Here is a 20,248-nt window from a genome sequence, read left to right as displayed (position 1 = left end):
TTTTCTTAAGTCAGTATGTGGGCAACAGGGATACATTTCCGTCTGAGTTTTACATCACTGCTCTGGCAACCTTAATACCATATATTTATTGGTAATGGGATTTATTGACTTTAGAATTACTTTTATTGCTGAAATCAAAGGTGCAATCCCTAATCCCCATCTCTTTTCTGAAAACTCAGTGTGTTTTGTAGGAAGATTGGAAGAGGAGACATTTAAGTGAAGATGAATGAAAGCAATGAGATAGATGACTCCAGAGGAGGTTTCGTTGAAGGTTGTGGTTCTTTAGGATAATACAACTTTGTGAAAGAAACGGAGGAATTAGTCATTATTAAACAATGAAAATGGCACGATTCTGTCGGTAGCCCAATAATGCAACAAATCACTGAGTTTATTGATGTGGCTATTTCTTCCATTGATACAGATGGCATACTGTCCATTCTTGTCCCTTCTTTTCCTGGTCTATCATATAAGTTTCCACTCACCAAGGACAGCATCTTTACTTATAGGGGAGCTGGCTGCTATGATTTTCCCTTACTCCTACTGTTTGATTGCCTCTTCTTTTTTGTACAAACACTACTTTTATATCCTTTGTATCTTTTTCTGTAAAATGTAGCTGCTAGCTCAGGTCCATCATGTGCCTTTCCATTGCTCTTAAGATTCCATAACTTAGAGATTAGGTTCCATCTCTAAGTTCCATAACTTAGAGATAAAAATCATCAGAAAAATGCTGATATCAAAAGATGATTCTAAGTTTTTGGGAGAAACTTTGGGTAATTAAAAGATTTGTCCTTAATAAGACTTGTCTTTAATAAAAGTATTTATTGATAACCAATGCCTAATATTATATCTGATGGAAAAACACTAATTTTCCCTTTATGTAATATTAAGAGTAAAGCAAAATACCATATTACTTGACATTGGAAATTCTAGCTATAGCAATGACAGAACCAGAGCTAGAGTATAAAGATTAGAGTAGTGGTGTCAAACTCAAACTCCACTGGCTGCCTATTGATTTAGAATACCATAAATTGACATTATTTATGTTGAATTTATATTTATTTTGTTAAACATATCCCAGTTGCAGTTTAATTTGGATGGGGGAGTTTAGCCACAAGTTTGATGCCTCCTGGTGGAGAGGAAGCAAAATTATTATTGAAAAAAACAAACAAACCCATAGCTAGTTGATCAATAATTTTTTTAATTAAATAGATAAAAATTATCAACTTTAGTAAGGTGGGGATAGGGTAGATAGTAGTAGTAAGGTTGCCAAAAACAAAAAAAAGGAAAAGGAAGTTCAGAAGGGAACATAGACAAGCAGGGAAGTGTTGGTACTATCGTGTTAACTTCAAAACAGGCTACATACAGTAGAAATTAACTGTTTCATATATAATCCTCTTTCTATTTTATGCATGGAAATGCTTGTGCTAGTTTAAATTTGTTTAAAAATGAAAAATCAGTACAGAAAGCATCATTAAATGTCCAAAATCTTACGTCCAAAATATACTGATAATTTGCATAAATGTGTAAGAATATGCATATCTTTTTGAACAATTTGTATGTGAGATTTTAACTGGCACTATTTTAACAGTAAAATAGTATTCTGTGGAGAAATTGCTTTATTTTTCATTGTACAGAATTCATTGCAGCCCAGAACAATGAATGGCAAACTATTTTCTGTAGCCTTTAGAATAACCAAATGATTGGACTCTGGTGAGATTATAGGTAGGTGGTTTTCCTTTGTTTCTAAAACTTAGAGATTGTAGAACTAAAAAATAAATTAAGAGATAATCTGCATTAGCTCTCTGCTTATAGTGGTGAATGGCAGGAATTTGGAAAAATCAGTAAGGTACAGTAGAAAGAGTGCTGTCCTGCATTCAAATCTACTTCTTCACAGTTATGGTGACTTTGAGCAAGTTGTCTGATCTTCCGAGGCTTTAGTTTCTTCCTTTGGAAAATGAGAGGGTTGTACTAGATGTTCTCTGAGGTCTTCTCCAACTCTTCTATTTAGGTCTTTCAATTTTATAATTCTAACCTTCAGGGAAGAAAATTGTGCTTTCAGTAGTTCCAAATTGATTATGGTTTGGAGGTTTAACTATACTCTTGCTGTGATTTAAGCACAGTTCATCTTATAGTTTTTTATATCAGGTGGGTATTGTCCTTTGTTTTGCCACTTTTAAAAATTCATTATTTTCATAATTTTCTCCTTTTCCACTCTGTCTTCCCAATTGGGAAAAAATAAGAATAGCAAAATTGTTGTTAACAGTTATTTGTGGTTAAGTAAAACCAGATTTTCACATTGGTCATATCCAGAAATACGTGTTCCTTCTGCATCTTGAGTTCATCATTCGTCCTCTGGGTTGCCTTTTCCTTCTTGGTTAAACAACCTTTATCCCATTTGAACCTTACTTTGGTAGTGTATTATCATCTATTTTCACTTCTTGCTTTCATTTGATCTTTTCTGTCTACTTCTAGAGAAGGCTGAATGAGGCAGGGGAAGGATACTTAGGAACTCAAACAGAATCATCATGTAGGTAACTAATTTAATCTTTGGTGGGAAAAGGATACTTGGAATACTTGCTGTGCTCTCAGGATTCTACACCCTGTCCTGTTCCTCTAACATTTCTAATTCTTTATCCATTTCAAACTATTTAAGCCCCATTCTCTCACTCCCACCAAGTATTAATTGTGCTCCTTTTAAGGTGTCTTATTCTTTCTTCTTCCCCTTAGCATTTCTCTTTACCTTTTGTTAACATTTCTACTCATCTCAATACTCTGTGTTCACATATTCACACCTCATCATCTTTCTTTATTTCTTGTTACACTGTGGATTCCTTTTATACAGATCTCATGCATATTCCTATTGTACACTGTATCTGCTAAATCTTTTTTTCCCCATTTGTTATGCACTTCCATTAATTTGAATATATTCCATATACTCCAGACCACCATATACTTGTTCTGTTGGTATTTAAAATTTAAAATGTTCTGGCCAAATTATTTTGGAAAATCATTATCCAACTTGGTTCATTTGTGTTTTCTTAATGTATTGTGATGATCTGCTCTCTTTTTTGTATTTAGATCAGAACCTACTTTTTATTTTTCTGCTTTGCATTTTTAAAATTTTTTTGATTTCAGACATACCATCCTGTGCTTGTATTATTTTGACACTTTAAGAAGGTGACCAAAATTGAAATCCTTTCTGAAAATACCATTTTAAAAAATGTAAATCAGTTATTTGGAACTGAGTTCTTCTGAAAGAATAGTTTATGAGGAAGGAGGGAAGAGTTTTATTTATTGGTGTCCGTAATAGGCATAGGCAAAACAAGCAGAGTGAAGATGTGCACATTATAATGCTTACTTTGCCCTTCTGGGTCTTCAGTATAGCTTTTTACTTAAAATTTGCAGTGGGAAGACTGGATGTCAGTTGATGGATTTGTAACTCTTGCTGACTGGAAATTAGAGTCAGCAAAACAATTTGATTATCATGTGACTTAACCTGCTTTATAAAATTATTTTTTTGTTTGGTTGTTCAGTGGTATCTTATTCTTCGTGATCTCTTTTGGGGTTTTCTTGGCAAAGATACTGGAATGGTTTGCCATTTTCTTCTCTATTTCATTTTATAGATGAGGAAACTGAGGCAATCAGGGATAAATGAATTGCCCAGGGTCACATAGCTATTGCCTGAGGCTAGATTTGAACTTGGATCTTTTTGTCTCCAGGTTCAGTACTCTATCCACTGTGCCATCTAGCTGCCCTTGCATAATAAAATTGTACTACATTAAAAGTAAATTGACTGTCTTTGGAGTTGTTGGATGGAATTTCCTCAATATTTATTTGTATTTTTCATTAGTACTTAGTTTTTCAGAATTACGAACAGTTCTTGATCTAGCCAAATTGTTATTCTCCCTTTTTTTCTCTTTCTCTATGTTTAAAGAGTTAACAGGTCTCTTAAAATTCTTTGCCTTTTGTCTTATGTTTTGTCAGTGGCTTTCGTCATAGGATCTCTTTGTTAATTTTATCTAGCTAAGCCAATTTTAGCTTTTATGATCATTTGCCATCTTATTTTTCTAACTCTTACTTACACGCAAATATTGTACTTGTTTGCTCAGTCATTGATCGTAAGTATTTCTTAATAACCATAACATGTTTGTAAAGCTCACCTTCACAACTGTCCTCTGAAATAGTTACCATTATTTTTCTCATTTTTATAGATGAAGAAACAGTTTGTTAAATGTTAAATGACTTTTCCTGAGTCACACAGCTAATAAATGGAATTGATTCCCAAGTCCAACACTGTCTATTATGTCACCTAGCTGCCAGTCATCATCGTCTTCGGAACCAGAACATATTACTCAAAAAATAAATAATAGTACAAACAGGATCTATTACTCAAAATAATGGTGTAAAGTAATTGTGCAGATTAATAAATGAATGCTATAAATAAATGTTAGAGGATTTCAAGGGAGCATCTAGATTTATAGGTTTGTTGAATTAAGTTTCAAAGAGAAGCATTAACCTGACTGATGGGTAATGGGTAATGCTGTCAGTGTAGTTGGTTTGGAAGAACATTTGACAAATATCTTAGATATGCTATTGTAGAAGCTGAAATTCTTTGTGAAGAAAGCGACTTAAAAATTTGGAAATGAGTTATTTTTCCAATTTAAATGTACTCAGCATAGTGGTTTGCACATAGTAGGTGCTTAATATATGCTTAGTGGCTATTGTTACATGTGGTATTTAGGGCTCCTGGACTAGCTCAAAAGGACTTTTTTAATGCTCAATATATTTGAGTTAGCTAATAGTTACAATTTGAGTTCTAGACCTTGGGAGAAAGTGTTTTTTATGAGGAAGGAGGAAGAGACTTTGTTATCCTGTTGCAGGGTTAAGGTAGAAATCAAATGATAGTATAGGGCCTCATGTTAAATATGTGTCATGAGTTTGTATCTGAAACAGAATTTTATGTCCAGAGAATTATTACCAATCATTCAAGTATTTATTGCTTGCTTTCCTGCTATACGTAAGGTTGGTTTGTGTGATTTTTGTTCTATAGGGGTTTGGTCTTTGAACAGAGATGTGTAGATTTAGGCTAGGAAGGATGTGGAGGTATTATTACTCAAAACAACTATTATTAAATATGTATTTGAGTCTGGTTTAGGGATGGGAGTTAATTTAGGAATATGGAAGAGTATAAAATAAATTTAGCTTTCTGATGATCCACTTAGTTACTCCAAATAATTTTTTGCATTACACATAAATGAAATTATTACTATTAATGTTCTGAATAATTATACACAGTAAAATCAGCTGACCAGAAATGGAAAAATGAATTATTTTTAGCCACTTACTCTGAATTTCATCAGTGAGCTGTGAAATGATGATAAAATTTGCTGTCATGGTGGATTAGGACAGCCGTGAAAAAAGAATATATGTCTTTATTATAAAAACAAATATTTAATGCTCATTGTAAAAAAAACTGTAGTAGTTATTACAAAAATATATTTCTATTCCAACTTTTTTGAGTAATTTTTTTTTAACATAGTTTCTTCTGAGACACTAGAATAAATGTGTTGATAAGAAAATTTCCATAAAACAAATTTCTCAGAGAAAGCTCATTTTAGGTACCTTCAGTTATAATATTTTAAAATGTTTCCTGCCCTCAGAACACCTCGGCCAGTCATTGTGGAGCCTATGGAACAATTTGATGATGAAGATGGACTACCAGAGAAACTAATGCAAAAGACACAACAGTATCATAAGTAAGCTACTTGAAAAAAAGCAACTAATGATGTTTTCATTACACTCTTTGACATAATGCAGAGTTGGTTAATCAGATAATTTGGTTAATATGGAGTTATTTACACATCCCATTGGGCTACCAAATTTTCAGAGAACTAGAGTAGTAATTGATTAAGTACATTTAACACAAACTATATTGAAGACACATTAATCTTTATTTGATTCATAGTCACTTCAAGATAATAGAATGCTTTGGTCATGAATATCATTTTGCATATTGATGTTAAGGTATGCCAATTAATAGGAATTTCCAACTTCCAGAATGCCAAGTAAATCAGTATCTTATTACTCTTGTGTTCTTTTGAGTAATTTAAATGGATAATGCATATCTAATGAATAGAAGCTCTAGTTTAACTTAGATCTCAGTGAGCTGAACAAATATATAAACCAATCAGGTCCCTCATTCTGCTCTTAGGGCTGTTGATGGGAGTAGTTTCCATTTTTGCTGCTAAGTGAAGTGGAAAATGTCTCCTGCCATACTTAGTTGAGACAGGACATAGATCTTCACATAGAAATAGATCATAACTGTTGGTACTTGTTGAAAAATAGGCATTATTTTGCTTCAGGTATGTTATGATTAATTAGGTATGTGTCAACCACCTTAAAATCCTAATTACCATTTGTGACTTAGTTTCTTTAGAAAATCTTTTCCAGGTTTGAAAATCAATTTGTAGAAAGCCGAAATCAATTCACAATTTGAGAGCTATCTGTATATAAATGAATTTGAATTAAAATCAGAAGTAGCATTTTTAAGGAAAGCATTTTTGATAGTACAACTCTTTATTTAAGTGTTTGCTTAAATGTTTTTAAATGTAATTTTATTTTAGGGAAAGAGAACAGCCTCCCCGGTTTGCTCAACCTGGAACATTTGAATTTGAGTATGCATCACGATGGAAGGCACTGGATGAAATGGAAAAACAGCAGCGAGAGCAGGTTGACAGAAACATCAGAGAAGCCAAAGAGAAACTAGAGGCGGAAATGGAAGCTGCTAGACATGAACATCAATTAATGCTGATGAGGCAAGGTAAAATATTAGTTTTTTTCGTAGTTTCAGCATAATTAGCTGTGTTTACCAAGGTTCAGACTTGTGATATTATCTGGCAAACAAAAGTCTGCTTAACGTTTAGTTTATACTTAATTTGTACAAATGTTTTAAGAGTATGGGGCTGATGTCTTATGTTATAGGTTTTTTACTCTCTGTTTAAACCACTGTATTATATTAAGCATAAACTATATCCCTAACTACAGCTAGTCTTACACTCATGCTATTTGGCACTGACAAGAATGTTTTAATGTATTGATGCAAAATCATTGCTTCTTGTTTGGAAAAACTGATGCTGTGTAGATGATGGATTGATAGGAACATTTTAATTTGTGGAAGACGGTATGGCATCTGAAAGAGTAGTACATTTTTATATTTAAAGATTGTCATGTTAGAAAGTGAAATTCAGAATTAAAGCACTCTTTTCTTTACTTTGAGTCCATGGCAAATGGCACAATTATTGTCTGGAGGGCTGGGTTGAAGTTGACTTCAACTTTTTCTTCATTTTGGGGTGTTGTGCAGTATTTTAAATCTATTTTACTTCCTTCTAAGTATAGTATTCTAAATCACTTGCCTAAATACCCATATAAATAAATAGAAATTGGTTTGATGAAATAAGGGATTCTCAGTCTGGAGACTAGATGTGATTCTTGCCTTGATATGTGGTTTTTGGGGTTGGTTTATTTTTTTATTTTTTTTGACATGCCTTTATGTTTCACTGGGAGAGAAGCCATTTGCTTAAAATGAATTGCTGTGTGGGGAGGGAAATGAATATTTGCAAATGAATTTGATGTAAAAACAAAAGTAACAAGAAAAAGAGAAGAAAAAGGGAGAAGCCCAAATGTATATGGGTAACTAGCAATTTTAAGATCTATCTTTTTTAGCTCATTGACACATGACCAAGAAGACTTTATGTATTCACCTCAGAAATTAATTTTCTCTCTTTATCTCTCCTTCCATTTCTTTCTTCATTCTTCTCCTCTACCTACATTCTTCTCTGCTTTTGCCATTTTCTATATCTCTTTACTGCCTAATCCTCCTTAATTGCTATGGAATAAATATATTCTTATTAAACTGTTTTATTAAATTATTTTATATTAAAAATAATTTTCAATTAAACATTATATTTGCTCTACAACATTGTGATGGAGTGGGTAGAGGACCAGCCCAGAATCAGAGAATGTGTTAAGTTCCTCTTTTTACCTCTGGCACATAGGACTATGGGACCCTGGGCTAGTCATTGAGTCTCTCAGCACCCCAGGAAACTCCTTATAGTGCTGAGTAGCGGTTCTCAGTCATTGATGGGAGTATTTTCTCCTGGTGAATTCCCTATCCCATGGAAGAGCCCAACACCCTTTCTCTCTCCTCCCCCCCTCCCCACTCCCCTCCCCAAATTAGCTTTTTAAATCTTTGAGTGTGACCTTCAGTAGAAGAAAAAATTCTGAGGACAAGTTTACTGTATGAGCAGCCTCGCAGGGAGTATATGTTTTTATCTGTGATATTTGAAATGACTGATGCACAACTAGTAGTAATTTGTAACTGCTTGTGGATAAAATCTATTCTTTAACCATTGTAGGATGTAATGCAGTTTGGGACAATTTCTTTTTGCTTTTTAGTTAGGGATACTTCTACTTGACAAGAACTAACATCTTTTTGCTGCTTTATAGGGTATTCTAGGTGGTGATAGGTTTTCTTAAGCAGTCGAATGCCTGTGTCACAGTGGTAAAATAAGTATTCTGGATAAAGAAAAATATGTAGAAGATAGTTAAATTAAATCATTGTTCCCACATAGCAGGTGTTAAATTGTGATGATCTTATACTATTGACACTTTGCCTCTTATTTTAGGTAACGTTTAAGTGTAGAAACTACTTTTATAAGTATTTTTCCTGTGGAATTTCTCAGTTACTAACCTTTCTAAGGTGAATTTTCTTTTCTAGAAGATTGCTATGATATTGCTATCTTTTTCTTTCTTTCTTTTTTCTTTTTTTTGGTGAAATGGGCTGTATTCAAGCACAGGTAGACTTCCGTAATTCAGACAATCCCCAACCCTGCAACCTGAGAGGGTTAAATACTATTGTATTCTTCATCTTTGGAATCCTTGTGACATAGAAGGAATTCGGTTTTATTTGACTTTCCTTGTAAGGGGCCTTGCAGAATGGTTACAGTAGGAAATATCTGCTTCTTTATCTTAAGTGGTTCTGATTGCATGTCTTTGTTACTTTAAGTCATTGAGCTTATTTTTTTTTTTTTATTTCATTAGCACGTGATGTAGCAGTAATGGTTCCTTTCCATATGGACTTGAAATCATGAACCTGTTTAATGAACTCATTAATAACATTCTTAGGGGTGGCTCATATTGGAAAAGGCCATGCCTACTGCCTAGCTAATCCTTTATGTGTACTGACAGATGAACCTTTTTTTACTGTGGTTTTTAAAGGGGACTTTGATACAAACAGTTCTTATGGGCCTGGATTCTGGAGACTGCCTCTGTATAGAAGGAACTTTTATTTTAATTTATCCTGTTTGGGAAAGGAGATGGTTATTGATTGGCTTCATTTAAAGTGATGCTCCATTTTTCTTGTCAGTGTGGATTAAAACTTCTAAGAGTTCACCTTCCCAGCGACCAGTGACACTCCACATATAAGCATAATCTTCAATGTTTGGAGGTAGCAAAAGCTGAGGTCTGTCCAAAAAAGAATCAGGGAAGACAGAAAGCACCAGGATGGGTATCTTGGAAGCCCCATAGAGTAGGGAGCAACAGCAACTGTGGTAGTGTTTAGAAATGGACAGCCCAGGCTCCAATGACTGTGGTTCTTTGTCTTGAAGTGGCATACAGTGCCCTAAAAATCCAGGGCTGTGAATTTCAAAAATACAAGGGAACAAAATCCAAGTAGGTAGTTATCATTGCAGAAACTCAGTTACATGGGTGAACCTCAGGGCCAATCCCTCCAACCCAAAAGCCCTGCAGGAAGGAGAATTTGACTTTGTCACAAAGACCCAGTTCAGGAACTACAGCTGGAGAGTTGAGTAAGTCAAAGAAAACAACAAGCAGCATAAAAATTATTGTAAATCTAGAGATTTCCAAGCTTCTCAAAGGGGAAAGTAGGTTTTTTTGACGCAGACTACATGACTACTTAGATGTGTGAAACAAGAGGTTAAAATAATATTAAAGCGGTGGGGGAAAAATTGGAAAAAGTGTGGCAAACCTTATCCAAGTAGGAGATTTCTGTAATACTAGAATAGACTAAAGAAATAAACTACTAGGGTAGAGAAAGAGAACAAAACCATAAGATTTAAAAAAAATGAAAATGTAAGATACCTGTTATCAGGAACAACCGACCTGGAAAGGAGAAAAAAGAGTTTAAGCTTATTGCATACCACCTTTAGCCCCCTGAAAATTATAGTCACAAAAAGGCTGACCAACACTATTTTAGGACATAACAAATGAAACCTGCCCAGTTCTTAGAACTAGAGGCAAAGTGAATGTAGGTCACTTCTAGAAAGAATTCCTCAGAGATGTTCTAGGTAAAAACCAGAGCTCCCACGTCAAAGAAATATTTCTGTAAGCATCTTGTAAAGAAGACATAATTCAAGTCCTCTTATCAAGTCAGGATCATAGCCTGGTAGTTCCTACCATAAATTCTTGGAATATAATAATTCTATTTTTTCTGTTTCTTTTTAATTTATTTCTTATACTTAATAGTATTTCTTCTTTTTTTTTTTTTGTATTACACATATAGTTTTCAACATTCATTTTTGTAAGATTTTGGATTCCACATTTTTCTCTTTCCCTCCCCTCTCCCCAAGACTGCAAGCAAGCTGATATAAGCTAAAGTGAAAATAATGTACTTGATCTGATCTGCATTCAGACTCCATAGATCTTTTTCTGGATGTGGATTGCATTTTCCAGCACAAGTCTTTTGGAGTTGTCTTGGCTCATTGTATTGTTGAGAAAAGTTAAGTGTGTCATAGTTGATTATCAGACATGTTGATTATGGAATCTAATATTCCATAAGGCAAAAGAGGTGGGCTTAGAACCAAGAATAATTTACTCTGCAAAGTGGAGTATAATCCTCCAGGGAAGAAAACTAACTTTTAATGAACTAGAGGACTCTTCAAGGATTTCTGAGGGCAAGACTAGAGCTGACTAGAATCTTTGAAATACAAACAATATTCAAAAGAACTCAAGGAAGGTAAATTTATGTGAATGATTAGAAAGGGCTTTATGATAATATGCCAACATTCTAATGGAATTCTGCCTTCTATTTCATTTACAGAGGTTTAAATTTAACCCATTCACCTTCGTGATTTTTTTATATTAATAGCTTTTGTTTTTACATGGCTTAAAGGTTTTCCTTACTGTTTTCCCTCCCAGACAGCTATCCCATATCACAATATTGATTCTAATTGTGTCCCTTGTACTTTTTTCCTTTTCCTCAGCTCCTTCTTTACAAAGGAGGATTGTGTGAGCAGTATTTGATGCCATGTGTTTTCTGTGCCTCTACTCTTCTTTCAATTTAAAAATAATTTAATCATGCCTTCATACCTCCAACTTCGTAGTTTATAGTTTTGCTTAAAACTAATCCAACCCTTCTTTCTCCCTGTCTTGTCTACTCCTATTTTTCTGTTGAGTTTAACGTAACACCAAACTTTTAATGTATAAGTATATTCAACTCTTCCTTTAGTTCAGATGAAAGTAAGATTCATCCTTTCCTCCATATTTGAATATTTTTTAAACTTAGGTTCTCTATTTTGTGAGATAATGAACATCTTCCCCTTCCTTTTCCTTTTTTCCCTAATATATTTTTTCTTCCTTTTATTTTCAATATTACCAAAAAGGGTTATCATCACACCTCTACTTGTCTCCCCCCACCCCAATCTTATTTAACTTTTTAACTCTTTGATCCTTGATGATATCAGGGTTCTAAAGGTATACTTACTTCTTCTTATATTAGAATATAAGCATGTCTTCAGTGTATAGATGTAGTCCCTTTGAATGCTCAAATGTATTTGTCTTGCTAGTTTTCATTTCAAACTTAAGCTAAACTCTTCTCTTTTCTAGTAGGAATTATAGATAAGCTTTATATATGTCAACTTTAAAGCTCTTTGGAAAATTTATCTTATTTGATTCTCACCCCAACCTTGTGACGTAGGTCCTATTATTACCCTAGTTTTGCAGGTGAATAAATTTAGTCTGAGAGAAGTTAAGTGACTCAAGGTCACACAGTTAAATGTCCAAAGCTGGATTCAAGCTCAGGTCTTCCTGAAGCTAAGTCTCATGCTATTTATACACTGTAATACTTCAAAGAATGATTGAAAGTTCTATTAAAGATCTAGGCCTTGGGGGGGGAGGGGTAGTTTTTTGGTTCTGTTTTGTTTTCCCCTGGTAGGATTATGTAGTTTTGTGTGGGATAAGATATTTTTCGTTTTTAAGCTTTTCTCTTTTGGAATATTGCATCCCAAAGTTCTCCTTTCCTTTTGGAGGATTAGCTACCAGTTCTAGTGTAATCCTGACTTCTTGGTGTGTGGGCTCTTCATTTTTGGTTGTTTGAAGTGTTCACCTAGAGCTCAGAATTTTGGCTGTGACATTCTTGGAATTTGCATTTTGTAGTTTCAGGAGGAGACTGGTAGAGTCTGTTTTTACTTTGCCCGCTGGACTTAATTAGGTTTGGGCATTTTTCATTAATTTCTTGAAATGTGATATCTAGGCACTTTTTTTTTTTTTGCTTTTGATTGTACCACCTTAGCTAGAACTTGTGTTCTGTATCAGTGGATATTTCATACCCCTTCCACCATTTACCATTTTCACTTTTTGACTTCTTTTACCAATGTAATGCAGGGAAAATGTTCAGTTATTTGAATTTTCATCTATTGTCAAAGCTCTTTTTGAGCCCCCAGATTCCATGCTTTTCTAGTTTGTTCTTAGTTGCCCTTTGGTGGTCCCTACAAGTATGGACCAAGATATACTAAGTACAGTGAATCCAGGGAATTTTATGTCCTCTAGCTTTCTTGATATAACTTGAAATCTGTCTGATTTCTTTCCCTATCCCTCATTTGACCCCACAGTCTCTTAAGCTATTCTCTATCTCCTTCTCACAATCAAACTAGTTAAAAGACCTTTCTATGTTCTGTGTCCCTGCTTCTCTGAATCTGTTCTAATCCTATTACAAATTGGCTTTTAATTTCATTGCTCAATTGAATCAGCTCTTTCCAAAAGAGCTTACCTTATGCATACTCACTCATCTCTGGGTTTTGTCACAGTGCTCTCTCTTGGTTTTCCTCCTGTCTGTCCTTGTCTTTGCTGGTTCACGTTCTATATCATGCCTCCTGGGTATGCCCTAAGGTGATGTCCTAGACTCTCTCTTTCTTGCTATACTCTTTCACTTAGTGACCTCATCAAACTAGTCACATATAACCAGCTGCCTTTTGAACCTTTTCAGTTGCTTGTCCTACATGTATTTCAGATTTGACATATTTAAAACAGAACTCCTCTTTTCCCTCAAATCTAACCTTCTTCTTAACCTCCGTATTACTATGAAGGGTGCCACCACCATCCTTTTAAGTCACCCAGAAGTGAACCTTCTAGTTACCCTTAACTGCCCATTTTCCCTTACCCCACATTTGCAGTCATTTGCCAAACTTTGTATTAACTTTCATAATATTTCTTATTCATACCCTGTGAATACTCTACACAATCACTGCCTTACTTTAGTTCCTTTATCACCTTTTTCCAAGATTACTGAAATAGTCTCCTAATTGGTCATACCATAGGTGTCTTCCTCATTTTGATCCATGTACATAGAACATTATTCGGAATGATGATCACATTGGAATTGAGGGGCTCTGCACACAGTTCTTTGTTGGTCACTGGCAAAGATGCTTCAGTTCTACAATTCTCTTCATATTTTGCTAAGAGAACTGGATTTGGAATCATGAAATAGAGGTTTGAATCCTCTTTCTGCTGTGTAGGTGCATGATCATAAACAGCTCACAACTTCTCATGCTCAGTTTATCTATCTTCAAAAGGGGGTGATATTTTCACTGCCTTGTTTATCGAGTATTTTTGAGAAAAATTATTTCCAAACCTAGCTTTAAGCTGTTTTTCTTAGTTATTCCTAAGTTGATTTGCTTAAATACTTGCTTATCTTATTTTTTATAATTAGGTATCTTTTTCTTTAATATGTGTTATTAAAATATTTGTTGTTTCATGCTAGTTTTATAATCACATTAAATAGATGCATAAAATGAACTAAATAGTATGACAGATTCAAAGATGATATTTCGCACTTCTTGCTTTCTTAAGTGACATGTTTGTAAAGCACTTGTTAAACCTTAGAGTTCAATAAGAACAGTAGCTGTTACTGTTAGTAATCATTCAGCAAGCATTATTAATCACCTACAATGTGCCTGGGACTGTTCTAGATGGTGAAGATACAAAAATGAAAGTCATTGCCTTCAGGGTGCTTGTATTCTGCCAGAGAACAAAACTTGGGAAAAGGCATAATAGCTGGGGTAACCAGGAAAGACTTCCAGTAGAAGGCCTGGCTTGAGAGCAGAGCTTTGAAGAAAGTAGGAATTCTAAGAGGCATTGGTAGAGAATGCAATCCAGGGATGGGGGTGGTTGTTGTCCTTTGTACCAAAGAGGACCAAAATGATAGGACAGTGTCAGGGTCAATGTACAGTGTGTCCAGCTGTGGATGGTTATACCAATCTGAGTTTGAAAAGCTTTACTTGCAATTCTGGTACAGATAGTCTATGACCATTTGAAAGGGAGATGTCTCTGAATTTGTGCATCTCACACTTCTTTTGTGCTACTGCAATTCTGCTTTGCTCCAAGCTCATAGCATCTTCTTTGATATGGGCACACCATGCTGGATGATTCTCTAGCAGCATTTCCCATGTCTCACAACCAATACCAAAGTTGTTCTGAAAGATCTTGAGAGTGGCCTTGTATTTCTTCTTCTTATTATCATGGGAGTGCCTGCCTTTGATTTCTCTGTAAAATAATCTTTCAGGAAAACTTATATTTGACATTTGAACAGTGAGGCCAACCCATTGTATTTGTGCTCTCTGCAGAAGGATTTGAGTGCTTGGCAGTTCAGCTACAGAAAGGACTTCAGAGTAACTGAGGTTTGAGTAATGGAATGGTGTGACATGATCAGATCTGTGCTTTAGGAAAATAACCTTGGCATCTGTGTGGAGGACAGATTGTAGAGGGGAGAGTCTCCCAAGTAGAGAAACTGAGTAGGATACTGTTGTAATAGTCCATGATGACTCACCAGTCTTTAGGTGATGAGAGCTTTGAACTAGACTAGTGACTGTGTGAAATAAGTAATGAGAGAGGCTGTGACTTTGAATCTACAACATTTAGAATTTGATTTGGTATATGAAGTGAGGCAGCTCGGTAGCTTAGTGGATAAGAGTCCTGGGTCTGGAGTCAGGAGACCCAAATTTCAAACCAGCATTGTACCTCTGTAAACCTGAGCAAGTCACTTAACTGTCTTTGTCTCAGTTTCCTCATCTGTAAAATTAGTTTGAAAAAGAAATGGCATACCTCTCCAGTGTCTTTGCCAAGAAGACCCCAAATGGGATCAAGAAGAGTTGGGCACAACTGAAATGACTCAGCAACAACAAATGATAAATATAAGTGGATGCATTAGAGGTTACTTTGTGTGAATATTGTTTTAAGTCATCAGTGCAGAAAAATATCCTTTTGTTATAGCAATAAAATTCCTGATTCGATTAAGTTCCTCATTGTTGTGAATGTTGGGAATTTTCTCATTTTGAGGAAGAGTTAATTTTGTTTTCATGAATTAATGATGCCTGTTAGGCGTTCTGATTAAACCAAACTTGTCCTTTTCAAACCATTCTGTTAGAGCATTTGAAACTGGTATAGGTTATTTTTAAGAATTTTATCCATAACTATCTTATGTTGCTATACTTAGGAAACTCTCAAAATAGAATTGAAAAACAAGGTACTTTTTAAGTAAATTTTAAGTTCATGTGGATAGTTTGTATTATTAATTGAAAGTATAAAAAGTGTTTATTAGTTTAGTTATTAAGTGAATGTCAAGGTTAAACGAGTTTGTCTTGCACCATATATTTCCTGTATTATTGCATCATTTAATCATGAAATGATTGTTTTGGGGGTAACTTTTTGTATTCACTTATAGAGAAAAATCTTGATTAAATGTGAAAAGGAAGGCAAAATTATCCTTCTATATGATGGTATTTTATATGTAAGAAGAAATAAAAAATTTTTTTGCAGTTTTTGTTTTTATATCTCCTGCATTTCACCCTATATCCCTTCTTTTCTCCTCTTTCAGGTAGTCATTGCTTGTAACAAATATTTTTTTCAAGAGAAAAGTTTAATCAGACTAGTTGACACATCAAAAAAAAAATCTGACTTTTATGTAATATTGTATGTTTTTGTATCCTTATCTTGGCAAAGGTTGGGGAATAGGGGGAGATAACTTCTCAGATTTCAGTATACAAGTATTTGTTAAATGTGTGCCAAGCACTAGAGATAAAAAAGTAAAACACAATTCCCTACCCTGCTGGAGTTTACGTTCTAATGGTGGAGATAACATATAAACACACACACACACACCCTCACACATTCTTGAGAAGGCAAGGCATTAGCATCTAGTGGGACAGAAAGGAGGAACCCAGAATTACATAGAAGATTATACACACACACACACGTACACGTACACATGCATACATATAATATATAGATGGATTGGTATAAGGGGAATGGATAGAGAAGAAAAGGCCAATAGCAGCTGAGGTGATGGGAAAGACCTCTTGAAATAGGTGCGATTTTAGCTGAATCTTGAAGGAAGTAAGGAAAGTTTTAAGAGTCAAGAGGTGAGAAGAGAAGGAAGAGCATTCCTAGTATGAGGCATAGTGAGTATCAAGGCATGAAAACTAGAAATGGGGTGTAATGTTTGAGGAAATGTAAGTAGGCCAGCATTCTTGCTATGAAGAAATGGAAGAGAGTGGAAACTATAAGAATTCATCTCTTTTTGGGGGCCAGATTTCTTGTTTATAATTTCACAGCTTTTATATTTAGCGGTTTTGTGGTGGATATTCTTTGCATTTAAGTTTTTCTGTTACATTTGTATACCATAGGTTTTTTTGGTTTTGTTTTTTTTTTTTGCAGTACTGATGGGCATCTACTTTGTTTCCAGTTCTTTGCTACCAGAAAAAAATGCTGCTGTAAATATTTTGGCATATATGGAACTTTTTTTGTCAATAGGTTGGGAGTAATATCCATAGCATTGGACTGGGGATCAAGGCGTATAAACATGTTAGTCACTTTTGTTTTTTAGTCATTTACCTAATTCCAAAAACTTTTCCTTAATGGTTCTATTAACCCGTAACTCCACCAAGAATACATTGATATATCTGTCTTTTCATAATCCCTCCAACATTAATTATTTTATCTTTTGTCTTTGCCACATCACCCAAATGTGAGGTAAAACCTCAGAATTATTTTGTTTTGCATTACCTTATTAGTGATTTGGAGCATTTTTATAGGATTGTTAACAGTTTGCACTTCTTTTGAAAGTACTTACATTCTTTAACCATTTCATTATTGGGAAATGGCTTTTGGATTTATGTCTATTGTCTATAAATCTTGGCTATCAAGCCCTTATCAGAGATACTTGTTGATAAAAAGATATTTTTTATTTGACTTGTAAAATAGGGATTTAAGTGGCAAGAATGCAAAAATGTAAACTATTGACTGGTAAGATAAATTTTAAGGGATCTAGTCAGAAATACAGATGTTTAAAAAATATTTTCTTTTTCATTCATGGTAGGGTAGTTTTCAGTGAAAAGGTCAATTTGGTTAGATAGTATATAAAGGGAATTGGACTTGAAAGAACATTAGGAAGTCATCCAGCCCTGTCTGTTATTCTTATCATTTCATAAAAAATGATTTTATGTGAGGTGAATACGTTTGAATCTTAAAGCTGATTAGAATTGAGATATAATTCAAGTTTAGTTGTGGGAGAGAAAAAATTTACTAAAGTATTTCTGCTTTGTGCAGAGCATCATACTGAGAAAAATGAACAAGAGTGGAGTTCGCAACATAAAAATTTTTTTAAAAATTCTAGTTCCTTATTTTAGTGCTTTCAAATGAGAAAACTGATTTTATACAATTAATTGTAATGAATTTAATATCATTTCCTGACTGTACATAATTGATAATTTTAAAATGAATATTTTGTAGATCTTATGAGGCGCCAGGAAGAACTGAGACGTTTGGAAGAACTTCGAAATCAAGAACTTCAGAAACGCAAACAAATACAGTTGAGGTAAATGATGGTGTTTTTTAAAAATGAATACCTACTTCAGCATAGTGTTTGAACTTTAAAATATGATTGAAGATTTTTTAGAAAGTAAAAATACTATGTAAAATCTGCTTGCAAAATTTGAGTGATGGTTTGATGGATAAAGGAATTTGTATAGTTTGTAATGAGGTCTGCTCTTGATTCATTTTCTGGCTTGGAAAGAAATAAAAAATAAATGAGAAAAGGATGAGATTCTCAATGTCTATTCCTGTTTGTAAATTGAATAATTTCCCAGATCTTTGAATTAAAGGTTTAAAATAGTTTTTTGTACTACAGCAAATGATGTATATGAAATGTATGTGAAAGCACTTTCTAAGACTTTAAAATACCACAGGAATGTTGGCTCTTATGTCATCAAGTTATTTATTTGAAAGATTTAAAGAGATTTTGATATGTCTTTGTGTACTTTGAATTTTCAGGGAAATTGGCAAAGACTACATTTCATTGTATTTAATACAGTTGTTTTCAGTGATGACAGAAATAAGTAATACATGTTCCCTGTATAATAGTATCTTAGAAGTTTATATGGGCAGTTGTGAAGTAAATGAAATATTAAGTACCATTGGCCAAGCAAAAAATGTTTTGAGAGGTAAGGGAAAAATTATCAGTCTTAGGGGAAGGTCAGGAAAAGGCTTTATTTGTGCAGGCACTTGAAAGGACTTCTAGGCAGGGGAGAAAGAAGGGAAATACTTTAAGCAAAGACATGGAGGTATGGAAAGCACAGCTCCTGTTTACTTGATTTTGGCAAGTGTGAAGTTCTTAAGAGTCTCATGATGGAAGATAAGTCTGTAATTAATCTTAAGCTACGTTTGCTTGCTGCATTTCCCTTAGGTCTGTGTTGGTAGTTCTTTCACTTTACCCTCTATGACCCTTCAGTCTTTTCCTGTCTTTGTCTTCATTCGTGTCATGTATTGTGAAATACTTGAAAGAACATTATTTAATAACTGGTTGACTGCTTCCATAATAACACTTGCCACATATAAAATCCAACTTTTTGCATGCTAAGTAGACAACAAGTTTAATCAAATATATGGAGAGAAATTTTTAGTTGATGACTGTTATGATGGAAGATTTGCTTTATTCCTGCGTGTGATTGAAGAGGGGTTGTATTCATCTACTCCAAAGGAATGTTTTCCTTGAATTATCATATGGTTGGTTTTTCTTTACCTGATGTAACTGTCCTTAAAATTCACAGTAGTGACCCTAGTCTGATACCCTTCTGCATTCTTTTTAAATAGTGTAGTTTTGGCGTTTATAGGGATGACTGAACATTAGGGAATCAACTAGCATATAAATGAGCATGTCAGTAATTTTTTTAAAAAAATCATATGATAGTATCAATAGGTGTCATGATATAAGAGAACATACATTTTTGCTAAAAATCTCAAAAGCAAAGACCTGGAACCTATTTAAAATCATTAAAATCCAATACTTTAAGAACAAGAGTTAATATTATTTTGTACATGTAAGTACTGGGAAAAACTCTTTTTTGCTTTTATAGGAACTAAAATTCCTAGCTCGTTAATAATGGCAAAGAGAGGAATAATTGCAAAGATGTAGAAATGTAGCATAAATCTTAGACACTGATTATATTTTAGTTATGAGGGAGAGAGAAGCCTTAAAGATGTGAAATTTGGTGTGAGTATTGGGGGATGGTAATAGTGCAAAATAAAGATTTTTGAGAAATTGAGAGTGAGGAGAATAAGCCTGTGTTTTCCACCGTCAGGAGGGCTTCTCTCTGAGTTCAAATCCAGTCTCAGACACTTACTAGCTGTGTGACTCTGGGTGAGTTGCTTAACCCTGTTTGCCTCAGTTATTTCATCTGTAAAATGAACTGGAAATGGCAAATAACTCTAGTATCCCTACCAAGAAAGGGTCACGGAGAGTCAAACATGACTGAACAACTGAAGGGAAGGCATCATGGAAAGGTTAAGACTTAGGTTGGATTCTGATATGTAGTGGAGGAATGTGATAATAGTGGGAGCTCAGGGATGGGAGATCATCAGAGGAAGGATGTGAGTGATAGCGGAGGCAGGAAAGCAGGAAGCA

At 34.3% G+C, this 20,248-nt stretch overlaps 1 protein-coding gene across 1 annotated transcript in view; it reads left to right on the top strand.

The window, feature by feature from the left end:
* The window catches only part of PSPC1 (paraspeckle component 1), a 54,951-nt gene that overhangs the window by 8,793 nt on the left and 25,910 nt on the right, over positions 1 to 20,248 (top strand). Inside the window, 3 exon segments of the mRNA XM_072611664.1 lie at positions 5,661 to 5,756; positions 6,624 to 6,820; positions 18,079 to 18,163. Coding sequence (XP_072467765.1) covers positions 5,661 to 5,756; positions 6,624 to 6,820; positions 18,079 to 18,163 — 378 coding nt within the window.

This window comes from Notamacropus eugenii, chromosome 5 (assembly GCF_028372415.1).
Source record: "Notamacropus eugenii isolate mMacEug1 chromosome 5, mMacEug1.pri_v2, whole genome shotgun sequence".
Taxonomy (NCBI): domain Eukaryota; kingdom Metazoa; phylum Chordata; class Mammalia; order Diprotodontia; family Macropodidae; genus Notamacropus; species Notamacropus eugenii.
This window is presented reverse-complemented; position numbering and strand designations above follow the sequence as displayed.